At 32.8% G+C, this 23,321-nt stretch overlaps 1 protein-coding gene across 1 annotated transcript in view; it reads right to left on the bottom strand.

Annotated features, from left to right (window-relative positions):
• Positions 1 to 2,867: 2,867 nt before the first annotated feature.
• Positions 2,868 to 23,321, bottom strand: part of LOC149137665 (sorting nexin-13-like) — a 38,875-nt gene continuing 18,421 nt past the window's right edge. Inside the window, exons 4-12 of the mRNA XM_089355228.1 lie at positions 23,100 to 23,245; positions 20,982 to 21,086; positions 20,102 to 20,212; positions 14,388 to 14,498; positions 9,793 to 9,861; positions 6,269 to 6,414; positions 5,421 to 5,489; positions 3,857 to 3,969; positions 2,868 to 3,715 (exon numbers count right to left, since the gene is read on the bottom strand). Coding sequence (XP_089211354.1) covers positions 3,453 to 3,715; positions 3,857 to 3,969; positions 5,421 to 5,489; positions 6,269 to 6,414; positions 9,793 to 9,861; positions 14,388 to 14,498; positions 20,102 to 20,212; positions 20,982 to 21,086; positions 23,100 to 23,245 — 1,133 coding nt within the window. The 3' untranslated portion in view covers positions 2,868 to 3,452. The remainder of the gene's footprint in view (positions 3,716 to 3,856; positions 3,970 to 5,420; positions 5,490 to 6,268; positions 6,415 to 9,792; positions 9,862 to 14,387; positions 14,499 to 20,101; positions 20,213 to 20,981; positions 21,087 to 23,099; positions 23,246 to 23,321) is intronic.

Here is a 23,321-nt window from a genome sequence, read left to right as displayed (position 1 = left end):
GGGAAATTTCGAACCTGGGTTCTCATTCCTAAGGTATTTGTCGATGTTATTATTATTATTATTCGGGTCACTGCTTGGAATCTCAGGGTTAGTAGCCCATGCTCTTAACCACATGCATATGACGTAGTGGTTAAGAGCAATGGCTACTAACCCCAAGATTCCGAGTTTGATTTCAAGCAGTGACCTGAATAATAATAATAATAATAATAATAATAAAAACAACAACATTCAAAAATACCTTAGGAATGAGAACCCAGGTTCGAAATTTCCCCAAAACACCTGATGATGGCTGGAGGGTATATCAGCTGAAATCTTGTATTAACAACAAACAAGATGACAAATATCCGTCAAATGTGAATAATGTACATAATTCCTCATCTCTTAAATATAGAACTATATAAAGATTAACATTGGTTTCAAATTTTTGCACAAAGTCAGTAAGTTTGGGGGAGAGAGTAAGTTGATTACATTGCCCCCAGTACTTGACTGGTACTTATTTCATCAACCCCAAAAATGATGAAAAGCAAATGCTGTTAATCATTTTGTCCAGCATGCTAACAAGTCTGCCCTGCCAGCTCACCGTCCTAAAAACACAAAGATCAATATTAACCACAGTTAGCTACAGTAATTTCTCAGTTTAACAGGGTCTGCAATGACTATATAGAATTACAAAGGCTTCTTTCTATCTATGCACCATGTCCCTTCAGCTTAAAGCTATGGACAGCATTCAAATCTCATGCACACCTTCGCAAAAATCACCAATAGTGTCAATCAGATGTATAATTTCTGGTCAGAAATTTTTTGAGAATTTTATTATACAACATTAACAATCAATGATTGATTATTTTTCTTTTCTCTTTTTTTTTTTTTCAGATTTTTTTTCTTTGACTTTATTTTACATCGCATTTTATAAACAATAGCATCAGTGATTACAGGTTTCAAAATGGGCCAATCACTGCTTCACTGGATCTATGATTGTGACAAGGGAGCATCTGTATGCAACTTAGGTATTTTTTTTGTTTACAAGCACCGGCTTAGCAGCTTTCTCCTCATCAATGTTTACATTTTTCCACAATATGTATCAGCGAAAATTGAATATACACATGCACACACACACACACACATACATGTATATATATATATATATATATATATATATATATATATATATATATATAGATATGTATGCATGTATGTGTGCATGTATGTATGATTGAATTACCACTGGAATGAACTGTAATGAAATGGAAAATGTAATACAGTAGAGTGGAATAACATTTATTCAAAGCCGAGGGCTTGAATTTCCCATTTACATTCCTCAGGCAACTGAAAATAAAATCAGTGCAAACTCAGCTTTGAATATATACATATATATGCGTGGATTATATATATATATATATATATATATATATATATATATATATATATGACATATATATAAATATATGACATATACATATATATATATGACATATATACATATATATAAATATATGACATATACATATATATATATGGTATGTATACAACATATACATATATATATATATATATATGACATATATATACATATATATACATATATAGTACATATATGACATATACAACATAGATACAAATATATAAGACATATATATGACATATATATAAACATACATGATAAACTTCTGCATTTTCTGCCAACTAAATTCCACTCGCAGGATATTGGTTAACCCGAAGATATGGTAGAAGATACTTGCCCAGAGTTCTGCACAGTGGGCTTAAACTCAGACCCACATTGCATTGCAAAGCAAACTTCTTAACCACACAGCTATTCTTGTGCACATGATTTTGACATAAAATTATTTCAGATTACCTAAACTTATCCCTCACTTCTCCCCAAGTACCTGGGGTATTCTCCCTGCCCTACATTGAGAACCTGGGCCATCGACCAAAGAATGGAATGTATAAAAAAATTGTTAAATAAAGCTAAATTTTCTTGAAAAATGTATTTTATAAATGGTAATTTTAATTCTTTTTTTTTTCCTTAAATATATATATGATGATATCAAAGAACATATGATGTTGGTACTGCAGTAGTTGTTGAAACCCAGGTAAGCTCTAGCTGGGCAGATACAAAACAAGACTCATTTCTTTGTTTAGAAATGTAAACAATTCAAAGAAGAATCAATTTCTTCAATTCCACGAGGACAATTAGAGAAATGAAAGCTAAACAGAAGATGGTGGAACATAGGTTGTAAAAATTATGACTAAATAAATGAGGGTGTGATGTTTAAAAATAATGCCAACTGAATCAAGTCATAAACCTATTAAGATATAAGTTATTAAAAAGTAATCAACACCTACAAGTAAATATACACAAACATATAAATACGTGTGTGTATATATGCATAGATGCATGCATATACATGTAAGTGCGTACATGACATTGGGGAACACAATTTAAAAGGAGCTTAACTATATCCAATTATACAGAAACAAAGCCCTCTCTTTTTAAACTCTAGCTCCGTCATAAAATGATAAGAGACAAGAGTTCAGTTTAAAAGCAATTATTACTAACTAGTGTGTTGTATTTACTGTTCTTCTTTAAAATATGTGTATGAGAATAAGTATGAGACAGGCATGCCTATATATATCTGTGTTTGTATGTGTGTATGTATGTATAGGGAGGAAAACTAAGACAGCTGGTTTTGTATTATTATAAGGGTCATAGAAAATTCATTATTTCTCTCACCAATCACACATAAAAAAATTTTAAAAAGGCTAAAAAAAAAAAAAATGAAAATATTCAGCATTCATCTAAAATAATGCCATTTCTGCTCCAAACAACATGCTTTCATTTCTCAACCAGAATTTCCAGAAGTCACTTTGCTTTTGTGTAATGGTTTAATTTTTCACTGTTAAAGCAACAAACCACGGGCTGTGATTTAAGTTACTATTATCGTATGTCTTCTTCATTTGAATTTTGTTTTTAAAAGAGAAATGTTTCTTTTTTTTTTTATTCCCTTCAAATGACTGTGATTGATTTTAATACTTTTTGTTTTGAAGGTGTGCGAGTAATTGGTAAAAAAATTAAGAATTGGAAAGAAAAATTATTTTCTATGGAGTATTGTTTGTTGTTTCTTTTTTCTTTAATTTAAAAGATTTTTGGTATAAACATTCTCTCCAAAATAGGAAGGATTTATTTCCAGTCAATGTCCAGCAGTTCTCACTAGTCTACATTGGCAATATGCTTTTTTCTGTCCTCATCTCAAAAGAATTTTGATATGATAGCTCAAATCAGTATCAGACGTTGGAAGGACTGAGCAACACCGACTGACAGACACAGAGAATCCTCTTAATAAATACCTTAACCATTGCCAGCAAGAAAAATTCTGAGGATACTTGTGTCACTGTGAGGGAGGGTCAAGGTGAAAAAAAAAAGGGAAAAATACTGATGATTGTCAACCATGTCATCTTACTGCTAACTGGCCTGAATTCTGTCTACGAAGAGGATCTTTTGCAGAGTTACAACTACTGGATTTCTGACGCTGCGATTTGGAATGTAGCTTAAGGAATATTTCATTGAATTTGTTTTGAGGAAATAATGTCTCCAGCATTCCTTCAAGGAAGACGTACACTAAACGCTTATTGAGGCTTTTGTGTTGGAACATATTAAATACACGGACTACGCCCATCTTCACAGTTTCATTGCCCATTAAATGGCGCATTTCATCTGTAATTAGAGTAAAGACACTACTATTAGAAAAAGTACATTAGCAACTGAGATCAAATGAAATATAATTGGAAAGTAATTTACACATTCTAGTCTTGTATTTGTCTGATTTCCTTTCTATCTGTGTAAATAGTTACTCACCTGGAATGCTACCTAGCATTCTAGCCCTGCACACAACTCTAGTTCGCAACTTGGTATTTTCATCTCTTGCAGGATTCCTGTCAGCAAGGGAACCGTATGGCCAAAAAGAATCTCTAAACAAAAGAACACGCACAAAAAAAAAATGTCAAAGAACTTAAACTAAAAAAAAATATAAATATAATTTTTATTTTCTTTTTCAAAAATATCAACAATGATCAATAACTTATGTTGCCAAAAGAAAATTGGAACATATCAAAAGAAAAGAAAAAAGAATGTGTAAAAGCTCTTTACACATTAAGAGAGGATTGAAAGAAATTCTGATAACATCTCTCTCTCTCTCTCTCTAAATTGTAGAGTTTGCTTCTTTCTATGAGACATATTAGAATTGTGACTGTAAATGACACAAAATCATTAGCTATTACAGCATGGAATGTTGAGTGAATAGACAGAAGCCAATTTAGTATGACTTGTTAAATGCACATAGCTATATTACAGAAAAAAAAAAGTGAGTAGCATGAGCAAATTAAAAATGTGATAAGGTATCAAAAGGTATTAACCAATAAATACAAATGATATGATAACATTGATACAGACTAGTAATATCAATAAATGATGTACTCTAGATGAAGAAGTGTTGTGAGTTGACAGTTGAAGGACCTAATGGCAATACACGAATAAATAACAAATGTATGATGAATCAGTGAGTTCAGATCTTAGATTATGGGGTTCTTACAGTTGAATTAATACATCATCAAGATATTTAAGAAATTTAACCAAGTCGTGCCATTATGGAAAAGTAAGTATTTGTTGATGACAGGTGATACATATTAAAAATGAAAAATAACACAAGTGCTAAAAGTTAACTATGAACCCTTTAGCATTTGAACCAGCCATATCCAGCCAAAACAATCTACCTATATTATCTTCAAACTGGCCATATCCAATCAAAATAACCTACCTGTATTATCTTCAAACTGGCCAGATTTGACCTCTCACAATTACCATACAATATTATTCAGAAAAGACCCATTAAACCAAATGAAATCATAGTCATGGCTGATGCTGGTGTCAAGTAACTGGTACCAGAGCCAGTGGCATGTAAAAAAAAGCACTTTTCGAACACTGGGCCTCGTGGAGGCAGCAATAAGTGATCAAGACTTTTGGCGATGTGCCATGCTTCAGAAGACCCGTCAAACCATGTGAAATCGTAGTCATGATCAATGCTGGTGTAATGTAACTGGCACTTATGCCAATGACATGCTCTTGGAGTGGTTGGTGTCAAGAAGGGCATCCAGCTGTAGAAATCATGCCAAAATCAGATTGGAACCTGGTGTAGCCCTCAAGCTTACCAGTTTCAGTCAAGCCATCTAACCTATGCCAGCATTTAAAGCAGACACTAAATGATGATGATGATAAATAATCACATCATTAAAATCTCAAAGTTACAAGTTAATGCAAGATTAATTCATATCAATATAAATAAATAAGCATTACAATTGACAGAGAAATCTGAATACTAAAGGTCAATCTTATTCCAAGTTCCCATAAAAAAAAAAGTGCCAACCTGAAAGTCTTCACATATTCTGCCATCTGTTCAGCTGATGTCATCCAATCAACATGTTCCACTATTTTTCTGAAAGAAAATACATCCCAAAATTAGCTGAATAAAGGAAAAGCAGAGAGATAGAAATGAACAGATATACACACAAGTAGAAAAACAGAAACAGAAGGCCATTTGGCAAATAGATAAGTAAACAAGTAGAGGGAATGATGGGGATAGATAAATGGAAGAACGAAACAGTGAAGTGAGCCAACAGCAAATTTAAAAAAAAAAGAAAGAATATAATTGCTCTTCTTTTATTCTTTCACCTGTTTCAGTCATTTGACTGCAGCCATACTGGAGTACTACCATGAAGGGTTTTAGCTAAACAAATCGACCCTAGGACTTATTTTTTAATCAGTCTCTTTTGCTGAACCACTAAGTTATGGGAACGTAAATACACCAACACTAGTTGTCAAGTAATGATGGAGGGGACAAACAAACACAATGATACATATACATTGATATATACACATATTTTATTAATATTTAGCAGAATAACAGAGTGACGCAAGGTCCGAGAGCTTCGTGTGTTGGCACTTATGTAACTAGTCAACTATACACACACATATATGATGGGCTTCTTCCAGTTTCTGTCTACCAAATCCACTGACAAGGCTTTGGTTGGCCCGAGGCTATTGTAGTAAACACCTGCCCAAGGTGCCACACAGTCGGACTGAACCCAGAACCATGTGGTTGGGAAGCAAGCTTCTTACCACACAGCCATGCTTGCACCTCTAATATTTAAAATAACAAAAAAAAAATAATAATTAGGAAAACAAACAAAATAAAACCATAAAAGAAAAAATCACCTGTTGATCATATCTCCAAAGGTGGCCTTAATTAACTGTCGAAGGATAGCAACAAGTCGACGGCGCAGCCATTGGTTCTTTTGTCTCAAATCAAAAACTTCATCCATTAGTAACAAAAGAATACGAAGAGGTATATTTTCTCCCACCTGAAATTATCAAACAAGTCTTCTAAAGTAGTGTTTTTTTTTTTAGGTTACTTGTAATTTTTCATCTATTGACAAAATGTTAAGATAAGCACCTGCATAAAAATTAACTTTCTTACATAAACTTTTGCTTCATCAATATAAACACGGCTTTTATATTTATTTATTCAATTATAATCTGATCGCAAGTTGCTTTTTTACTTCTTCTTAACCGTAACATTCCTTGACTGACAGGTAAACACATTATTATGGAGTGTATAATGCAGTCCTGAATCATGGATGTTTGATTAACGAATTAATGAATTAAGGCCTGCTAATTAATTACAATTTCATATACAACCAAGCTACATACTTCAGGCTTGAACAGAATGTAATTTTCTGCTTAACAATTCTGCTCAAAATTCTCACAAAAAATTATAAAGGCAACATAACACTATGTAACATGATTTTTGTCCTTGTGTAGCAACTGTTATTTCCTATTTGCTCACCCTTATAAAGTATGAAAAATGGCTAATGTTTTCTTCAAACTTTACTTTTGTTACATTTATTCAAATCCCAAAGAATCCCTCTTAACACATGGCTACGATGCTCCCCCACTACTACTGCTCATCATCAGAGATGCACACACTGTCAGCCACTAAGGGCTAAAGTAGTTAAGTTCAAGCAACTGACAAGCCAATCTGTGGCATTGAGCAGAATATTTGCTATAATGATATTTCTACTTCAGCAACTCAATGCTGAATTTGTCTGAAATGTAATAGAAAATAGGTCAGTTTCATAACATGGATGTCCAAGTCACAAAGGCAAAGTCTGACGGGAATAATAGTCATTTCTTTTGATTTCTAGACAGAAGCAAATAAGAAATAACACTTACTGACCAAAGACAAAAAAAACCCTAAAAATTTTGATATAGAGAGTAATTTAATTAAAATAGCATATATGCAAGCAACAACCAAATAAATTGTTCACTGTTACGACTGAAGTTATTTTAAAAGGCAACATACAAAGGATCTCAATGGAAAATATGTCGTCTGCTGATCAGGAGTTGAAAAATATATTCTTTGTTGTATTGATTGATCATTGCATTCACAATGTAATTTACTGTCTCAAGGATTTCTAAAATAAAGGGCTGCAATAATTATTTATATGAATGATTTGGCAGTTTAATTATCCATATAATTAGACTAGATAGTCTGGCAGGAATAGAGTAATTAATCAAAGATTACTTTGTTGTTTATTGTATTGACAGATAAATTTGGTCCCAATAAGACAACAGAATTTATGTGAATCCCTTGCTAAAAGGCACTGAACCTAATTTGATGAATTATACTAACAGAACTTTGAAATAATCTAAACCAACTTCTATTATTAGTTTTACGATTTTATACAGAAGTTACACTGCACCTTGTATTTACTTCTTTGTAGATATTGAATGTCTTTCTAATGGTGCAAGATGTAGCTTCACAGATATTAATTCAAACATGGAAATTAATAAGTATTTACATATATCAAACTTAATAACTCAAAGAGAAAATATGTTGAAGAAAAGAATAAAATTACAGAATTGTTTTCATTTGAAGGTTTTGTTTGTAATCATGCATTAACTAGGTTCACAAATACATTCGAAATTGTTTTCATTGTTCTTGAATTCAAATAGCTCCAGTCTGTTTTGCTTAAACAGACCTATGGCATAAAACCCCCTAACTGAATACTGAGAAATGAATACAGGTATATCTCCCTGAAGAAACTTATGTCTACTGATAACATTTCCAATATAAACTCATACTTAAAAACCCATCTTAAAACTGCTCAGTTTACAAATCAATGATGGTAGCAACCTTTAAAAATACACTAAAATGCCTACAAAAATAACAACATAATATAATGAAGAATAGAGTTTCTAACCTTCTCTAAATAGTTAGGAGAGAAAATGTAGTGAGTGAGGTTTTTTCCTAAATTTTGATGATGGTGGATTTTAAGAGCAGTCATCTATATTTTTGACAAATATTTTCAAGACCTTTAAGCAATGCAGGTTAGTACTTAGGAAAAACATGTCAGGTAATGCCAATAAATAAAGACAAATACAATATACAAGAGTTAACTGAAAAGTTCATTAGCTAACTAAAATACTCTCATGGAATGTGACCAAATTAGGTTTATTTTTCAACAGGGTCTCCCTTGCAGTCCACACACTTCTTTCATCAGTGTCACAGTGCTTGGATTCCACCCAAATGGTAAAAAAAAATAATTAACAACAGATATGACATCATCATCACTGTGATACTGGTTCCCAGCCAGGTGTTTTTTCATGCTGGGTAACAGTTGATAATTAGATAGGGCCAAATTGGTGGAATGGGAAGACTGATCAACAAGTTCAAGCCACAGTCATGCAGAGCAGCCATTGAAGTCAATGACTTGTGTGCTGGAGCATAGAGTGATGAAACAAGACCACTTTTGTCAGTTTTCCTAGTCATTTGGTCCTGATAGGCTTTCATAACTGCCTCAGCAAGTTGCATAGTACTTTCCATTGATGGTGCAGTCCTTTTGAAGATAGTCAATAAATACAATGCCTTTAGCATCCAAAAAACTGAGGCCACCACTTTCCCTGAAGATGAAATGATCTTAGCCTTTTTGGGAGCAGGTGAAGAGGGGTATTTCCACTGCATGGATTGTCACTTTGTCTCTGGCTCAAAGTGACACACCCAACACTCATCCTAGCTAAGGAAATGTTCAAGAAAACCAGCTGAATCTATCTCAAACCATATCAGATATTCCCATGACAGCCCTTCATCTTCTGGGTTGATAAAACAAGTGCCTTGTCTATTCTGACACTGATTTAACTTCCAATAGGTGGTCTTGTGTCAATGTTAAAAAAAACAACACATCATTACTGGTACAAATGGTAGAGCACTGTACTAAATATCAGGTTGTATTTAGTGTCATCACTGATTTGAGATCAAATCCCACCAAGGTCAACTTTACTTTTCATCCCTCAGAAGTTGATAAAATATGAGTCAGTGGCAACCCTCCCATCAAAACTTGCTGAACTTGTACCTAAATTAGAAACCAATTATTGTTGTTGATGTTGTACTTCCTAATTAAAAGAAACTATTAAGTGGAAGGAAAAAGTGACAGAAACAATTAAATATAAGAATAAATGCATAGTGAATTTCAGTTTTGTACTTCTAGTTTCAGAGTTCAAATACCACTGGAAATTACTTTAATATTTGTGTCATTGTGTCCATAAAATATAAGAACCAGGTATTGACTGGACTTAGTTCAATTGACTGTATTTTCAAACAAATATGCTGCCCTTCAATCAAGCTAAGAAATAAATATGATTCCAATGAAAAAATCTAATGTTGTTTCATATGTACTTACGTCTGGGTCAAGTCCAGCACCCACTTTGCCACTATCCAAAGCTTCACTACGAGGTAAGTTAGCTGTCAGCTATAAAAGAAATTTAGTATTCATGAGCAGGGCAAAAATGAAGTCTTTTTAACAATGTGAATGACATTTTTACTTTTTACAATGACTACTAACTAACATGGTATTTACAACAGATTTACATCCATAAGCACAAACAATCTAAAATGATTGCATAAGTAAAGCACAAATTAAAAAGAAAATTGCTCACCAAAGCATAGAAAAAAAAGCTTATCTAATAATAGTGAATAGTTTTGTGATTCAACTTTAACGTTAGTGCAATATTGTCTTTTATTCTTCTGGTAAGGTTAGTGACAAGCTATTGTCATATTAAAACTCTGAGATTTAAGACCATATCTGTATGCTACCTCAACTGCTTAATCTACATATGTGGTGACTTTACTATAATACTATTAGTGACGTATTTTTAAGTCTACCATTATATGCAAAGTCAAGATTTGCAATCCTGACTCAGAGTAAACCCATCATAACATATTTATCAGCACAGTTATGTCCTTGCAAGTTTGGTATTGTCAGGGTTTTCATAGACATTGTTGTTGGCTAAGTACTTTTTCGTTAGCTCTACTCCAGCAGTCCTAGAGTCAATACCGTTAAAAATTTAGTAAAACATAGAAAACTATTGCTGAAATCTGGCCAAGGTTTAATCTTACTTGTGTATAAATGAATTATGACTAAGATGCTTTTTCAAGACATTCAAGCATTACTTTCCTAAAGTAATGATTTTCTAAAGCTGTAAATTATAAGTTTAAAAATCTGTGGTGTACCACAGCACTGTGGACCACTGTTTGAGAACCACTGTTGTAGTTCCTAAATATATTGATTTACCATTCTTTACACCACAGATATGATAAGGCTTTCTTTAGAATATCAGATATGAAAAGTTGGGTGGAACAGTAGCATGCAATCAAAATGTAGTTGTAAGCCAATTTACTTTTCTTGCTCTACTTTTAAATCAAGTTGGCAGAAAGTTTATTGAAGGTATTGACTGATACTTTGGGTAGGATGTTTTTTAATTACCCCTGGAGTATCTCTGATCAATTAAACTTATGGTCAAAGTATCCTAGTTTTGCCCATCTCATCTCACTTTCAAACAATATATCAGCAGCTATATTATCGAATAAGTCATTCTATTTCTAAGATGGTATGGTGAAGTTGAGGGAAATGTTACTGCTATTTCAAGCAGTATGCTCAAAATAGATACTCTCACATGTTGTGTAACCATGTAGAAATCCTTATGAGGGTGAGGCCAAATTAAGTTTACTACCTTCAAGATGTTATCGTGTTAGTATATAGACCCCTCTGTATGTTAGTATAGTACTGATTTGATGAATCAACAGCAATAGTTATGCTGCGTTATTAAGACACTGTTGCAACTAAGTCTGCTCTTGTATTGCTTGGAATTTAAGATTAATCACCCATCAGTTACAGGAAATTCCATAAATCTTTTATATGAAAATATATTCTTAATCTTGTTGCAAGCAGTTAAAATAAAGATAAGGAGAAAGTATGATCCCTTAGCATTTTTTTAATATTAACTTGATCTTAACTAAAGAATGTTTCTATATAACAAGATTAAACATATTTTCATATACAGAAGTTTTAATCTGGTAACGTTGTCTTCTCACAACTACAATACTTTTTGGAAGAGAATGGAAACATTTTTTGCAATAAACTATCAAACAGATTTCAAACATCAATTATATATAACTCCCTGACAAGATAATTAGAATTAAACAGCATACAGTTTTGTGTGTGTGTGTGTGTGTGTGTGTGTGTGTGCGTGCGTGCGTGCGCGTGCGTGTGGACAAGGTTAGTGTCTTGTAACACTTTAATAAGTTGTACTTATTAAAGCAGTCGTGGTAAACATTTAAATAGGAAAGAAGAGGTGAAAATCTAAGTAACTAATTTAAAAACTGGTTATATTTTTAAATATCTATATTAATGCAGCACCAAATAAAAGAAAAAAAAAAATTATTTTAAGAAACCAAGAATGGGAAATTTCAATTTAAGAACAACTAGCTAAAAACAAAATATTGTAAAGAAATTTTTGCCCTGTGAAAGATGAGTAGAAAAAAATTGATTTTGAAAATAGCAGTGTGAATGAAGAGGAAAAATATATAGAGAAAATTACATTGTGAATGGGATTAAGTGAAAAGTATTACGGAAGGTGTTTCAGAGAATGGTGAATTCATGCAGGAGGAGAATTTAGAGTCAGTAGCAATGAGATGTAAATATGACTGATAGATTTTGATCATTGATATTTTGCAAAAAGACTGTGGTGGCATTTCAGAAGAGATACAAAACTAGTGAAATGATTTCAATCAAATAAAATATCCTGACAATTTTATTTTCATACTTTGCTTTTTTTTTTTTTTTTTAACCAAATGAATATATTCTACATGGTTATGATCTATGATCAATGGTACAAATTTCTCAAGAACAATATTTCTTAGGAGTTAATATGTCCCGATTAGTTTTATTTTAATTCTAACAGGCCAATAATGTAGTAGCTGGAAGGAATAAGCAAGTATACCGCCCTAATGCCTGAACCACATACAGTCCAAACTCTGCAAAGATACAACTACTAAGCCTCTCAATAATTGATGTTTTGTGGAAATCCCATATAACAAAAACTGCATCCTAAGCACTAGATTTCTCTTCATTTACTGAATGTCTTCAGAGTGAAAGTGGGTGCCATGTTCAAATTATTGCTCACATATCTGTCATATAGCTGTGTAGCAGAGAACCATTCACCAATGTGCTACAACTAGCATAGCCATCACTTCACAAGTATGACTCGATATCATGTACCAAGCTTTTGCTAATTGTTTCGGGGTGTCACAGACACTCTCTTGGCTCTCTCAACGGAGAGATGACAGCTAGAGGGAAAGATGGCTGTACCAGCAAATGACTGGTACTCATCTTCAGGTGAATAGATGCTTTTATCAAAGATAATGTTAAATGATGCTTTTCTCAAAGACAATGCGCTACCTAGTCTAGAGACTGATTTGACAACCTCATGATCATGATGTTAACACCATAACCATAAGGCCATATACCTTCACAAGAGACCTGTTAGTTTTTCTCATAACCACTTCTACAAGGAATTCAGCATCCCTTTAATGTAGAGATGAAGAAAAATCTGGCTGACATTGGGCAGGTCTGAGTAGTGGATATACATAATGTGCTAATTCAGTGGAACAAAGACTGTTATAGTAGCAGTACAAAAGGCTGAGAAAAAACAGTGGCCCAAGACAGAAATTGTAGTCTGTTGGTAGGTGGGTCTTTCCTAGTCAGCCAAATGGTTGAGGTTTCTTTGGTAGGGGGTTAGGAGAGCCTTACCAGATATGTGAACAATACACCACTGAAGGTCACATTTGCTTTACAAAGAGTAAACAAGTTCTATGGTATTTTCTTATTCTGAAGGGGAAGTGAAGTTTTTATGATGCAGTTTTTGTTGATGTGAGGTGACCAAAAGAGTCATCAAATCATCAAGAATTATGAGATGTAGTATTTGTATTAACTTTGAGAATTTTAAATGCATATTGTTCATGTTTAGGAAAATAGTAATGCAGGATATATGTAGCTGAAATATATGTAAGACTAAGCATCTTCTTCATTTGCTCTTTATCTTAAGAGCTAGAGATATATGTAACAAATGTATTTCCTAAAATTACTTTTGCCCTTACTATTATGCTGAGACTGAAAGATTTTTCTTTCAGCATCCATCTAACCTATGGAAAGATGGATATTAAATTAGTGATGATGATGATGATAATGAAGATGGTGATGATAATGGTGTTTGGGTTTGAAGTCATTGGTTTCTTGTTGAGCTGACTTCACAACCAAATTCGAAATGATGGTAACCCTTTTTGGCTCAGAAAAGGCTTTTAGCTTCTATACCACTTATGTCAAATCGTAGATGACACTCCAGCCAATAAGAGCAAGATGAGTTATAAAAAACTATGAGACCATCACATACACAAACAAAATTTGTAATACAATCAATCCATAACAGATTGAAATTTACAATAATATCCACAATATACAAAAATGACACAGCCACATTTTAGAAAAAAAAGGACCATGTTTGATATCACTAAAAATGGCAATAAACTTCATTTTTCCCAGCGTCAAAATGAGGTACTCAAGACTCAAAGAGCAAATATGATGTGATGCAAGAACAGATGAATGAATGAATGTTAATGACTTCTAGTGTCCTGTTTATAACATTCCTCTTAAGATCTTCCTAAATCCTAGTAAACAAGTATACATGATGACTTTATTTTGGGAGTGTAGACAATTGGGATGCATTTCAACTTTCAAGTTTGTGTATACGTAAGATTTCTATATCATCAAATATCTTCTAAGAGAACTTTTTGCTTGTTACATCATCATCTTAAGTCTGAATCACCAGATATGATATATATATAATATATATATCATAGGTTAAATTCTGAACATTGGTTTCTGATCTGAGATGACTTGCTAAAAATGGCTATATCTTCTAGTACAATGGTACATCTTACCCCTTTGACATTAAACAACTTGCCCACACCTTCTGCCACGTCTGGCATATGCTTGACAGCAGTTCCAACAGTCCGCACAGAACTACGAAGAGGAGTCACAAGAATTTCCATCTGTAAGGAAAGTAGTGCATGAAACAAAACAAAAAATCGGGTTGGTGTTCATAGAGAAAAAAAAAAAGTTAGTGGCAGTAGCAGCAGCAGCAGCAGCAGTAGTAGTAGTAGTAGTAGTAGTAGTAGTAGTAGTAGTAGTAGTAGTAGTAGTAGTAACAGCAACTTCTAGGGGCTAATTGGCTGTTGTTAGCTGGCTAGTATGTTTTTGTAGGAGAAAGGACACCATTGTTAGTTCAATGATAGAGAATTCTACTACATCATTGCAATACCAATATATTTTCTCTATTATGTTATTTGGTAGGATTAGCAGATGCAAATGATGAAAAAAAACAGAGTTAGTTTTAAGTGAAGTGCAATTCACACAGGTTTAATGTTTATAGGAAGAGATATTCCAAGAAAGAAATACAGTTTCTGCATTATAAATTATAGTACCCACAACCAGTATCAAGTATTAAAGAAATAAGTTTATGATGAAAGTTAATAGTTTAGTTTAGCTTGTATTAGAAATAATAATTATCTTGCTCTTATGAAGGTAGTAATTCAGCATGTTTAACTTAATAAAACTATCCTGTGACCCAAATACTATGGTAAATTTCAATGAGGTTAAATACGATAACACTTAAAAACTCAACCATCCCAAAAAAGAGTAAAAACTGCAGCATGGATCCATTTATATACTATGACTGCTTGGTGGCCTTGACTTAAGTAGAAGTGTGAAACTGTGCTGATTGTAAAGGAATTAAATCAAAGTTTATAATGAAACATTTTTTTCATAAAAAAAAAAAGCAAATGCACAAGCATTAAAAAAAAAGAAACTGAGTTGCTGAGGAAGAAATAATAAATCTCTTGCCCAAAACATTGAAAGCTCAGTGCCTCTTCTATGTAATTAAAGACAGCAGGCATTTAACTGTTACAACAAACAACAAAATGGAATGCATTATGAATATATCGAGATAAAAATAAAAGAAACATATCATATGTAAATGATAAAAAAAGGCAAAAAAGTGTTAAATCACATGTGCAAAAAGTACAAACTGAAAGTATCACATACTAATAACTGAGGTTCATTTAAAATAAACAGGTTACATACAAAAAAAGATATTTAAATAATTTCAAATTCACTGTGTATTAATATCAATCCATACAGTTACATCATAACATTTAAAATGTAAATATTAGGTCATAAAGAATGAAATGTCTGATTTTCTTATGCACCAAGTTTGATAATCGTTAACTCTGTTTTATCCTGAGAAATCTTTGTTTAACAACATTGAAGAGTTACATCACTTTTCAAAATGCAATTCACGGTGTCTGATTATATTGCGAGTTTTCTCTTGTAAATCAAATTTTGTGAACTTATAGATAGATCAAAAATTCATGTTGTTTATGAATATGAGTTCTGTCGTGGAACCAATGCATCCCAGACGGCTCAAAACATCAATGAGGTGTTTGTGGCGAATGAGTCCACTGTAATAATAATGCAGGATATATGTAGCTGAAATATATGTAAGACTAAGAATCTTCTTCAATGGTTTGAGAAGTTCCATTCTGGTGACTTTACTCTTGAAAAATCAGCTCCACAGTAGACTTGAGACCAAGGTGGATAATAATGAACTGGAAACTGTAGTGGAAACAGATACATCTCAAACTATGCGTGAGTTAGCAGCAAGGTTTGATGTTTTGATTCCAACTGTATTGGACCATCTGAAACAAATCGGCAAGGTAAAGAAGCTGGACAAGTGGGTATCACATGAATTGAATGAGCATCAAATGACACGTCATCTTGAAACTTGTTCTTTGCTGTCACAGCTTAAAAGTGAACCATTTTTGCACTGTATTGTTATGTGATGGAAAATGGATTCTTTCCAACAATAGCAAGTGAGCTGCATAGTGGTTGGATAGAGACAAAGTGCCAAAACACAATCCAAAAAAAATATTCACCAAAAAAGCTAATGGTGTCTGTTTGGTGATCCAGCACTGGTGTCATCCACTACAATTTCATGAGGCCTGGTAAGTCAATTACAGTGGATGCATACCACAACCAAATGATGCATACCACAACCAAATGATGAGTGAATTTGCAATTAAACAACTGAGATTGGTCAATAGAGACAGGCCAATTCTCTTGCAAGACAATGCTTGACCACACGTCGTACAAAGAACACAACTCAAGTTATAGGAACTGAACTTGGAAATACTGTCATCCACTATATTCACCAGACTTTGCACCCAACTGACTATCACGTTTTCCAGGCATTAGACAACTTTTTGCAAGGAAAAAACCTTCAAATCTGAAGATACAAAAACCGCCTTTTATGATTTCATCACCTCTTGCGCTCCAGAATTTTTCGCTGCCAGCATAAATATTGTGTTTTTAGGTGCATACTTTGACTAACTGCATTGCTTTTTGTTAAGACAAATAAACTTTCAGTTCAAAATTGGACATTTCATTCTTAATGACCTGATATAAGTAATAAGATATCAAATATCAAATGTAAATAAATATATTATTATTATTATTATAAACAACTGAAAAACTAATAGCATGACTTAGACAAGCATAATACTTTTCTGATTTATGTTAGTCTGCAACGAAAACTATATGATACCAATATAGGTTTCATTTTGGCTGAAGTGTTATTGCTTACTTTTTAATGAAGGAAGTTTTATTTTGTTTAAAGTTTTCAGCAATTGAATTAATACAAATCATACATATTCATTCATATAAATGGTAAGGAAAGTTTTTTATGTGTATTAAAGAAAAATGATAAAGGACATTTTCTTATGAATTTAGATAGTCATTTTTATTGATTAGCGATTTTCAAGAGTATATTACAACTCTGTAAACAGCTGCATAACAACCTCATCAATAAAGGTGCCCCTATGGTATCGCTCAATCTGCTAGAGATAGCAGTTGAATATTAATCAAATCACACCCTATTGTTTTAAAATAAAAAAGAACATATTGAATAATGTAGTCCAGGGTACACAATGACTAGAAAAAATATGGGATGGTCATGGCTGGAATACTTTTGAAATTAAGTCTAAAACTTCTCAACCATTAACATTTACAAATCAACATCTACAATATGGGTTGCAATGGATAATGTCTGAACAGATTAACGACAGGAAAAAAAATCCTAATTTGACAAATGATTTTTCAAACAAGTTTCAAAATGCAACTTTATTCAAAATATCATTTAATGGAGAAGATTTCTCTCAAAAGTTCTTACCACTTTTCGAACTCCTTTATGGTGAAACTTATTGACCCTACATTTCTACTGCTATTTCTACCTTTTTTTTTACTTAGAGAAACTATCATCTTAATTGTGACCAATGAGCAAAAAAAAAAAAATCATGAGCATTTCCAATCGTGATTGAAACCAAAAGTTTTTAGAACTCAAATCCTTTTCATACACATGCAGTTTTTGAAAACAATTATTTACAGCATTTATATAATTTTTATTTTTGAAATGGTGAGTTACTGGTGTCCTTTACAATCAAACAAACAAAACAAAATAACTACAAGGTAAAAAACAACTACAAAATCTTAAAATAGGTAAGTTACACTGTAACAAAGAGTTAACAGATACCAATATTATTTTTGTACCAACCAAATTTTTTTTAAAAATCTATTACCAAAAGAATCTCAAATGTTAGGTGATACCCAGAGGAAACAAGTCAGTCGTCTTGGTTTAGACTAGATATATTAGAGGAGCTTATCTTATAAAACTATAAATAAATATGTGTGTACACACATCTACATATGTGAATACAGAGCCCACTTTGTAACTAGTTGGCCTTCAGTCTTACTACATGGTACTTTGTACAAGTGCCTTGGACCTACCAATGTCTGCAAGCTGAATTAGTAAACAGAAAATGTAGAGAAGCTCATTGCATACTGAAATAAGTACTGGGGTTAATATGATCAACTAAACCCTTGAAGGCTGTGCCTCAACATACCCACAGTTGGAACCAGTAAAAATGTTTTAGAATTTTATATATAAATATGCACACACATACACAAGCATATATAAAATAATTAATCAAATTTGGGAGACAAGAGAGATCAAAATATTTATTCCATGTGTTTACAGTTGTTTCATAATCTGTATCCAGTTATATCATGGATGCTAAAGTATGCATATAGATGTACACACAGAATTGTATTGTAATATAATGAATAAAACTGTGCTTCAGAACATTTCACCAGTAATATTTGGTTCTCTTGACAGCTGAACACATTGTGGAGAGCTTACCATGAGTACAGTTTCATTCATTGAATCCCTATTTCCAGTTTATATATGTGTGTGCGTATATATATATATATATATATATATATATATATATATATTTATATATATACATGTGTGGTAGTGGTGGTGATGGTGGTGCTCCAAAATTAATATTTAAGTGGTTGAATATTCCACAGGCATAATAATGTAACACTCAGAAAGAACAGTGTGATACAGTACATGCAATGAGGCTGTACCTTTTCCATTACAGCTACAATCCATTTGATTGGCTTCTATACAGTCTCTGTCTACCCAGTTTTCACTCACAAGGTAAGGATTGACCTGAGGTGATAGCAAATGACATTTTCCCAAGATGCCATACACTGGGATGAAACCTGGGACCTTATGGTTGTGAAGTGAATGTCTTAATTATTCAGCCATACTGCACTTATAAATAAATACTATATATACACATACATGTACTCTTCCCCTTTCTTAGGTCTCCTCCATCATTTCCATTCCCAACATTGTCTCCTCTACTGCTCATTTCCACCCTACAAACTCACAACAATATAAATAATTCCATTTCTCCCCATCATACTATAACTACTTTTCTCAACACCTCACTTAAAGCCATCACTCTCTTTCCTATCCTTCTTTCAAACATGGCAGCACTTTTATTTTGTGAGTAACAAGGCGATGTCACTTGCATTACTGGCATGATTAAAGCAGTCGCTAAATAAAACCTGTAAAGTTGTTAACTAATCAAGCAAAGGTTGAGAGAAGTCTTTAGTTATGCCAAGGGAAAGACAACCTCTGCAGTGCTGGTGCAATGTAAAAATGCACATCATAACCCAGAAGTGGTTTGTCTTAAGAAGAGCATTCAGCAGTAGAGACCAAACCAAAACTGAGAACTGGAGCATGGTCCTCTAATCCATTGAGGCCTGCTGAACATGGAAAGTGGACATAAAAAGTGGTGATATACACACTACTTCACATGGCAACGTGACTATATATATATGCATACACTAGTATACATGACATTAAATCATGTGTGTATGCATGGGTGCATCATCATTTAACATCCGTTGTCCATGCTGGCAGGAGTTGGACTCCTTTATGCATATTTATTATTAGTAATGTTATGTCTAAGTTTTAAAAAAACTGTCATTAGGATAAATAAGAAACTATAGTTATGTTTACATAAGCAACTAACAAATTCTATTATTCTATGCAACAAAATAGGACCTAGAATGAAAGGTTAATAACAAATATTACATAACTGTGTTTTTTATATGTTGAATGCTAACTGAAAACATTTTAATATTCACTTGCCAATTAGGGTGGATCAAATGAAAAATATCTAACCTTACGAGCCAGCTCACTTTTGTGCTTCTCCCAAAGACCAGGTGCCAAAAACTGATTTACCAGATCTTCTAAACCTGGGTATGATTGCCACAGCTCTGCATTCATGACGAACTACAAAACAAAGCATAGCAAAATTAGACACGCTAAAAAAAAATTGATATAGCATCATATTGTTCTTTTGAACTTGCAATTTAATTCTGAGCCCCACAATTCAACATTATTCTATTTCTTTTTCATTGGCTTCCAACAGTAGTATTGTGTGTCCCTTTATCATAGATTTATATAAAACATCATATATGATCTATACTTCCAGATTAGCATGTCTTAGAATGCTTTTTTTCTGGCCTTGCAGTTACACCTTCAATACTTCAAATGAAGTAATCACTATAATATTTTTGCATGTATGTTCCAGCTTAGTTTAAACAGAATAAGATCATCATCTGTATTTTTAATCCTTTAGCATTAAAAACCAGCTATATTTAGCCCACATATTCTACCTATTTTATATTCAAACTGGCCTCTCACACCTACCCAACAATGTCATTCTAAAAATACATAATCACATCATTGAAATCTTGAAACTACAAGATGATGTATGATTAATTCAAAACAATGTAGATAAATAAGCTTTACATTTAACAGAGTAATCCGAATGCTAAAGGGTTGAAATTGTTTTTTGTATCCAGCCATTACTTACAGCATAGTTTTCATAGACTGGAATGTTTTTGTTGATGTGAATTTTAAACTTGATCTCAAGAGTATGAATTTTGAACTTGATCTTAAGAGTATAAAATTACACTTTTAATTTTAACATCAAAGACATATATATTGTCACAACTAAATTCTATTACAAAACAAATAAGCAACATAATTAACTTACCTGCAAATAAGCATTGAGACCTCTCCGCCGTTTTTCAAGAAATTCTTTGTTGATATTCTTAAAAGCAGTTTTACCTGGGAGCATTAATCCTGGTATTTGTATATACTATAAAATAATAAATAATGATAGAATGTAGCAGCAGCAGCAGTAGTAGTAAAATGTATATGTTTATTTTGGCAATTGGACAATCAGTGACAATAAGTAGACCTGAATATGGTAGATCTGACCACTTGTGAAAGCCTGATTTATTTTCCAGTCATCATTATAAAAAGACAGTAACAAAAAAAAAAGAAGCAAAACTGTCACTGGTCTGTGACCATGATTACACACCAGCTTTCAGGGTTATATCTTTTTTTAATAATGCCATATCAACCCCAGAACTTCAGTTCAGTCTAGTACTTATTTTCTTGATCTCTATTTTTATCAAGTGGATAAATTATCTTCTTTACATACATATACAATGAGCTTCTGCACAGTTTCTGTCAACAAAATTCCACTCAAAGTATTGTTTAACTCAACATTATACTAGAAGACTCGCCAACGGTGTCAGACAGTAGGCTCAAATCTAGAACCACTTTATCAGGCAGCGATGCCAGCACATACTGAAATTATAGTAATGCTGTATATTTGCAGAAGTCTTCTATGGAAAGGAAATGTGTTTTGGAGTTGTCCCTGATACTTACTCAATAAAAAAATGGTGGGGTGTAGTTTAGCTGGTGGGGAGTGGTTATATTGATGATGCATGATTATGTCAGTGAAGTGTGATCATATCAGTGGGGTAATAGTTATGCTGAAAACGTGTGGTAATGTTGGTGCATGGTTATGTTGATGGATAATTATATTGATAGGTGGTTAAATTGATGTTGCATGGTTATGCTGATGTCCTGTGGTTATATTGATGTTGTGAGGTTATATTGATGTTGTATGGTTATATTGATGCTGTGTGGTTATATTGATGGTGTGTGGTTATATTGATAGTGTGTGGTTATATTGATGGTGTGTGGTTATATTGAAGGTGTGTAGTTATATTGATGGTGTGTAGATATGCTGATGAGCAATGGTTAAAATGAAGAAGGATAGTGTTGATAGGTGATGGCTACAATGAAAGATAGTTACACTGAATATGAATAATAATAATAAACCATCTATGCAGGAAGAAACAGATCTCATTTGTTAAATACTAAAAATATGCAATAAGGTGTCAGTCCCATGAAGTTCAAGAACGGGTTATAACAATTCTATGGAACTAAATGAGTTCACTTGAGCTCTCTGTTTCATTTCTGGGTCTATTTTTTACTCTTTCAAGTACAGACCATTTGATGGTGAGGATAATGATATACATTTATGACCATCATCCAAGAACATTTTTGTTCATGGCTTTCTTCTTTTTATGTTAGAATATCTATTACAATTTCTCTGCAAACCTGCCTATTGCACTGGTGGAAGTTTATTTTTCACACTGTTAACTACTGGACTGACAAATAAAGGCTAGAAACCCATTCAGTTGATAGTTCATCTTCTAAATTACACAGCTAACTGTGCAACTTAAATATTCTAATTTTGGTTCAGCAGTTGAATAAGGTCTATGTACATTAGCTCTTAGTTCACTGGTACTGTCTTGCAGTATGATACATAAGCATGAAAGTTTGAACGTAGATTAAATTCTACAACTACATTATGGGATTTTCAGCATGGTGGTTGTTGGAAGGATAAGGTACATAGTCTTTCTTGTCGACTAGCTGAAGTAAAGCAGAAAGACTAAAGGTGAGAAGGAAGCATTTTACTTCTCCATTCTGCAATATGCTTCAAGCTAGCTAATTCTTTAAACATTAGATCAGTGGTTCTCAACCGGGGTCCATATAAGATTTTGTTGTTAAAATTTATCTACAACAAATTGCTTATACTTCTATAATACACAAAATATTTTGATGTTTTATACAATTCCTAACAATATTTAATTGTAAAAAATATAGTAGGACCTTTTAAAATATACAATGAACAGCTATGGAGGTCTAGTAGAGTAAAATAGAAATCAAAGGGGTCCATAAGTATAAGATGTTGAAAACCACTGCCTTGGATAAAACAATGTACTTTAAGAAAAATTAAAACAAGACTAACCTTCTCCGTAATGATCATATGTAAGTCATGGAAATCACTGTATCTGCGATAAACATCCCACATGTCTGTATCTGACTGAATTTTCTTAACTGTTATAGCGTAAACAGCATAAGATTTGCCACTTTTCTCAGACTCTTTTACAATACCTAGTTAAAACAGAGGCATCAAATGAGACACACTAACAGAAAAAAAGCAATAACAAATATGATAAACAAACATGGA

This window comes from Octopus bimaculoides, chromosome 1 (genome assembly GCF_046866305.1).
Source record: "Octopus bimaculoides isolate indiv1 chromosome 1, ASM4686630v1, whole genome shotgun sequence".
Classification (NCBI taxonomy): Eukaryota; Metazoa; Mollusca; class Cephalopoda; order Octopoda; family Octopodidae; genus Octopus; species Octopus bimaculoides.
This window is presented reverse-complemented; position numbering and strand designations above follow the sequence as displayed.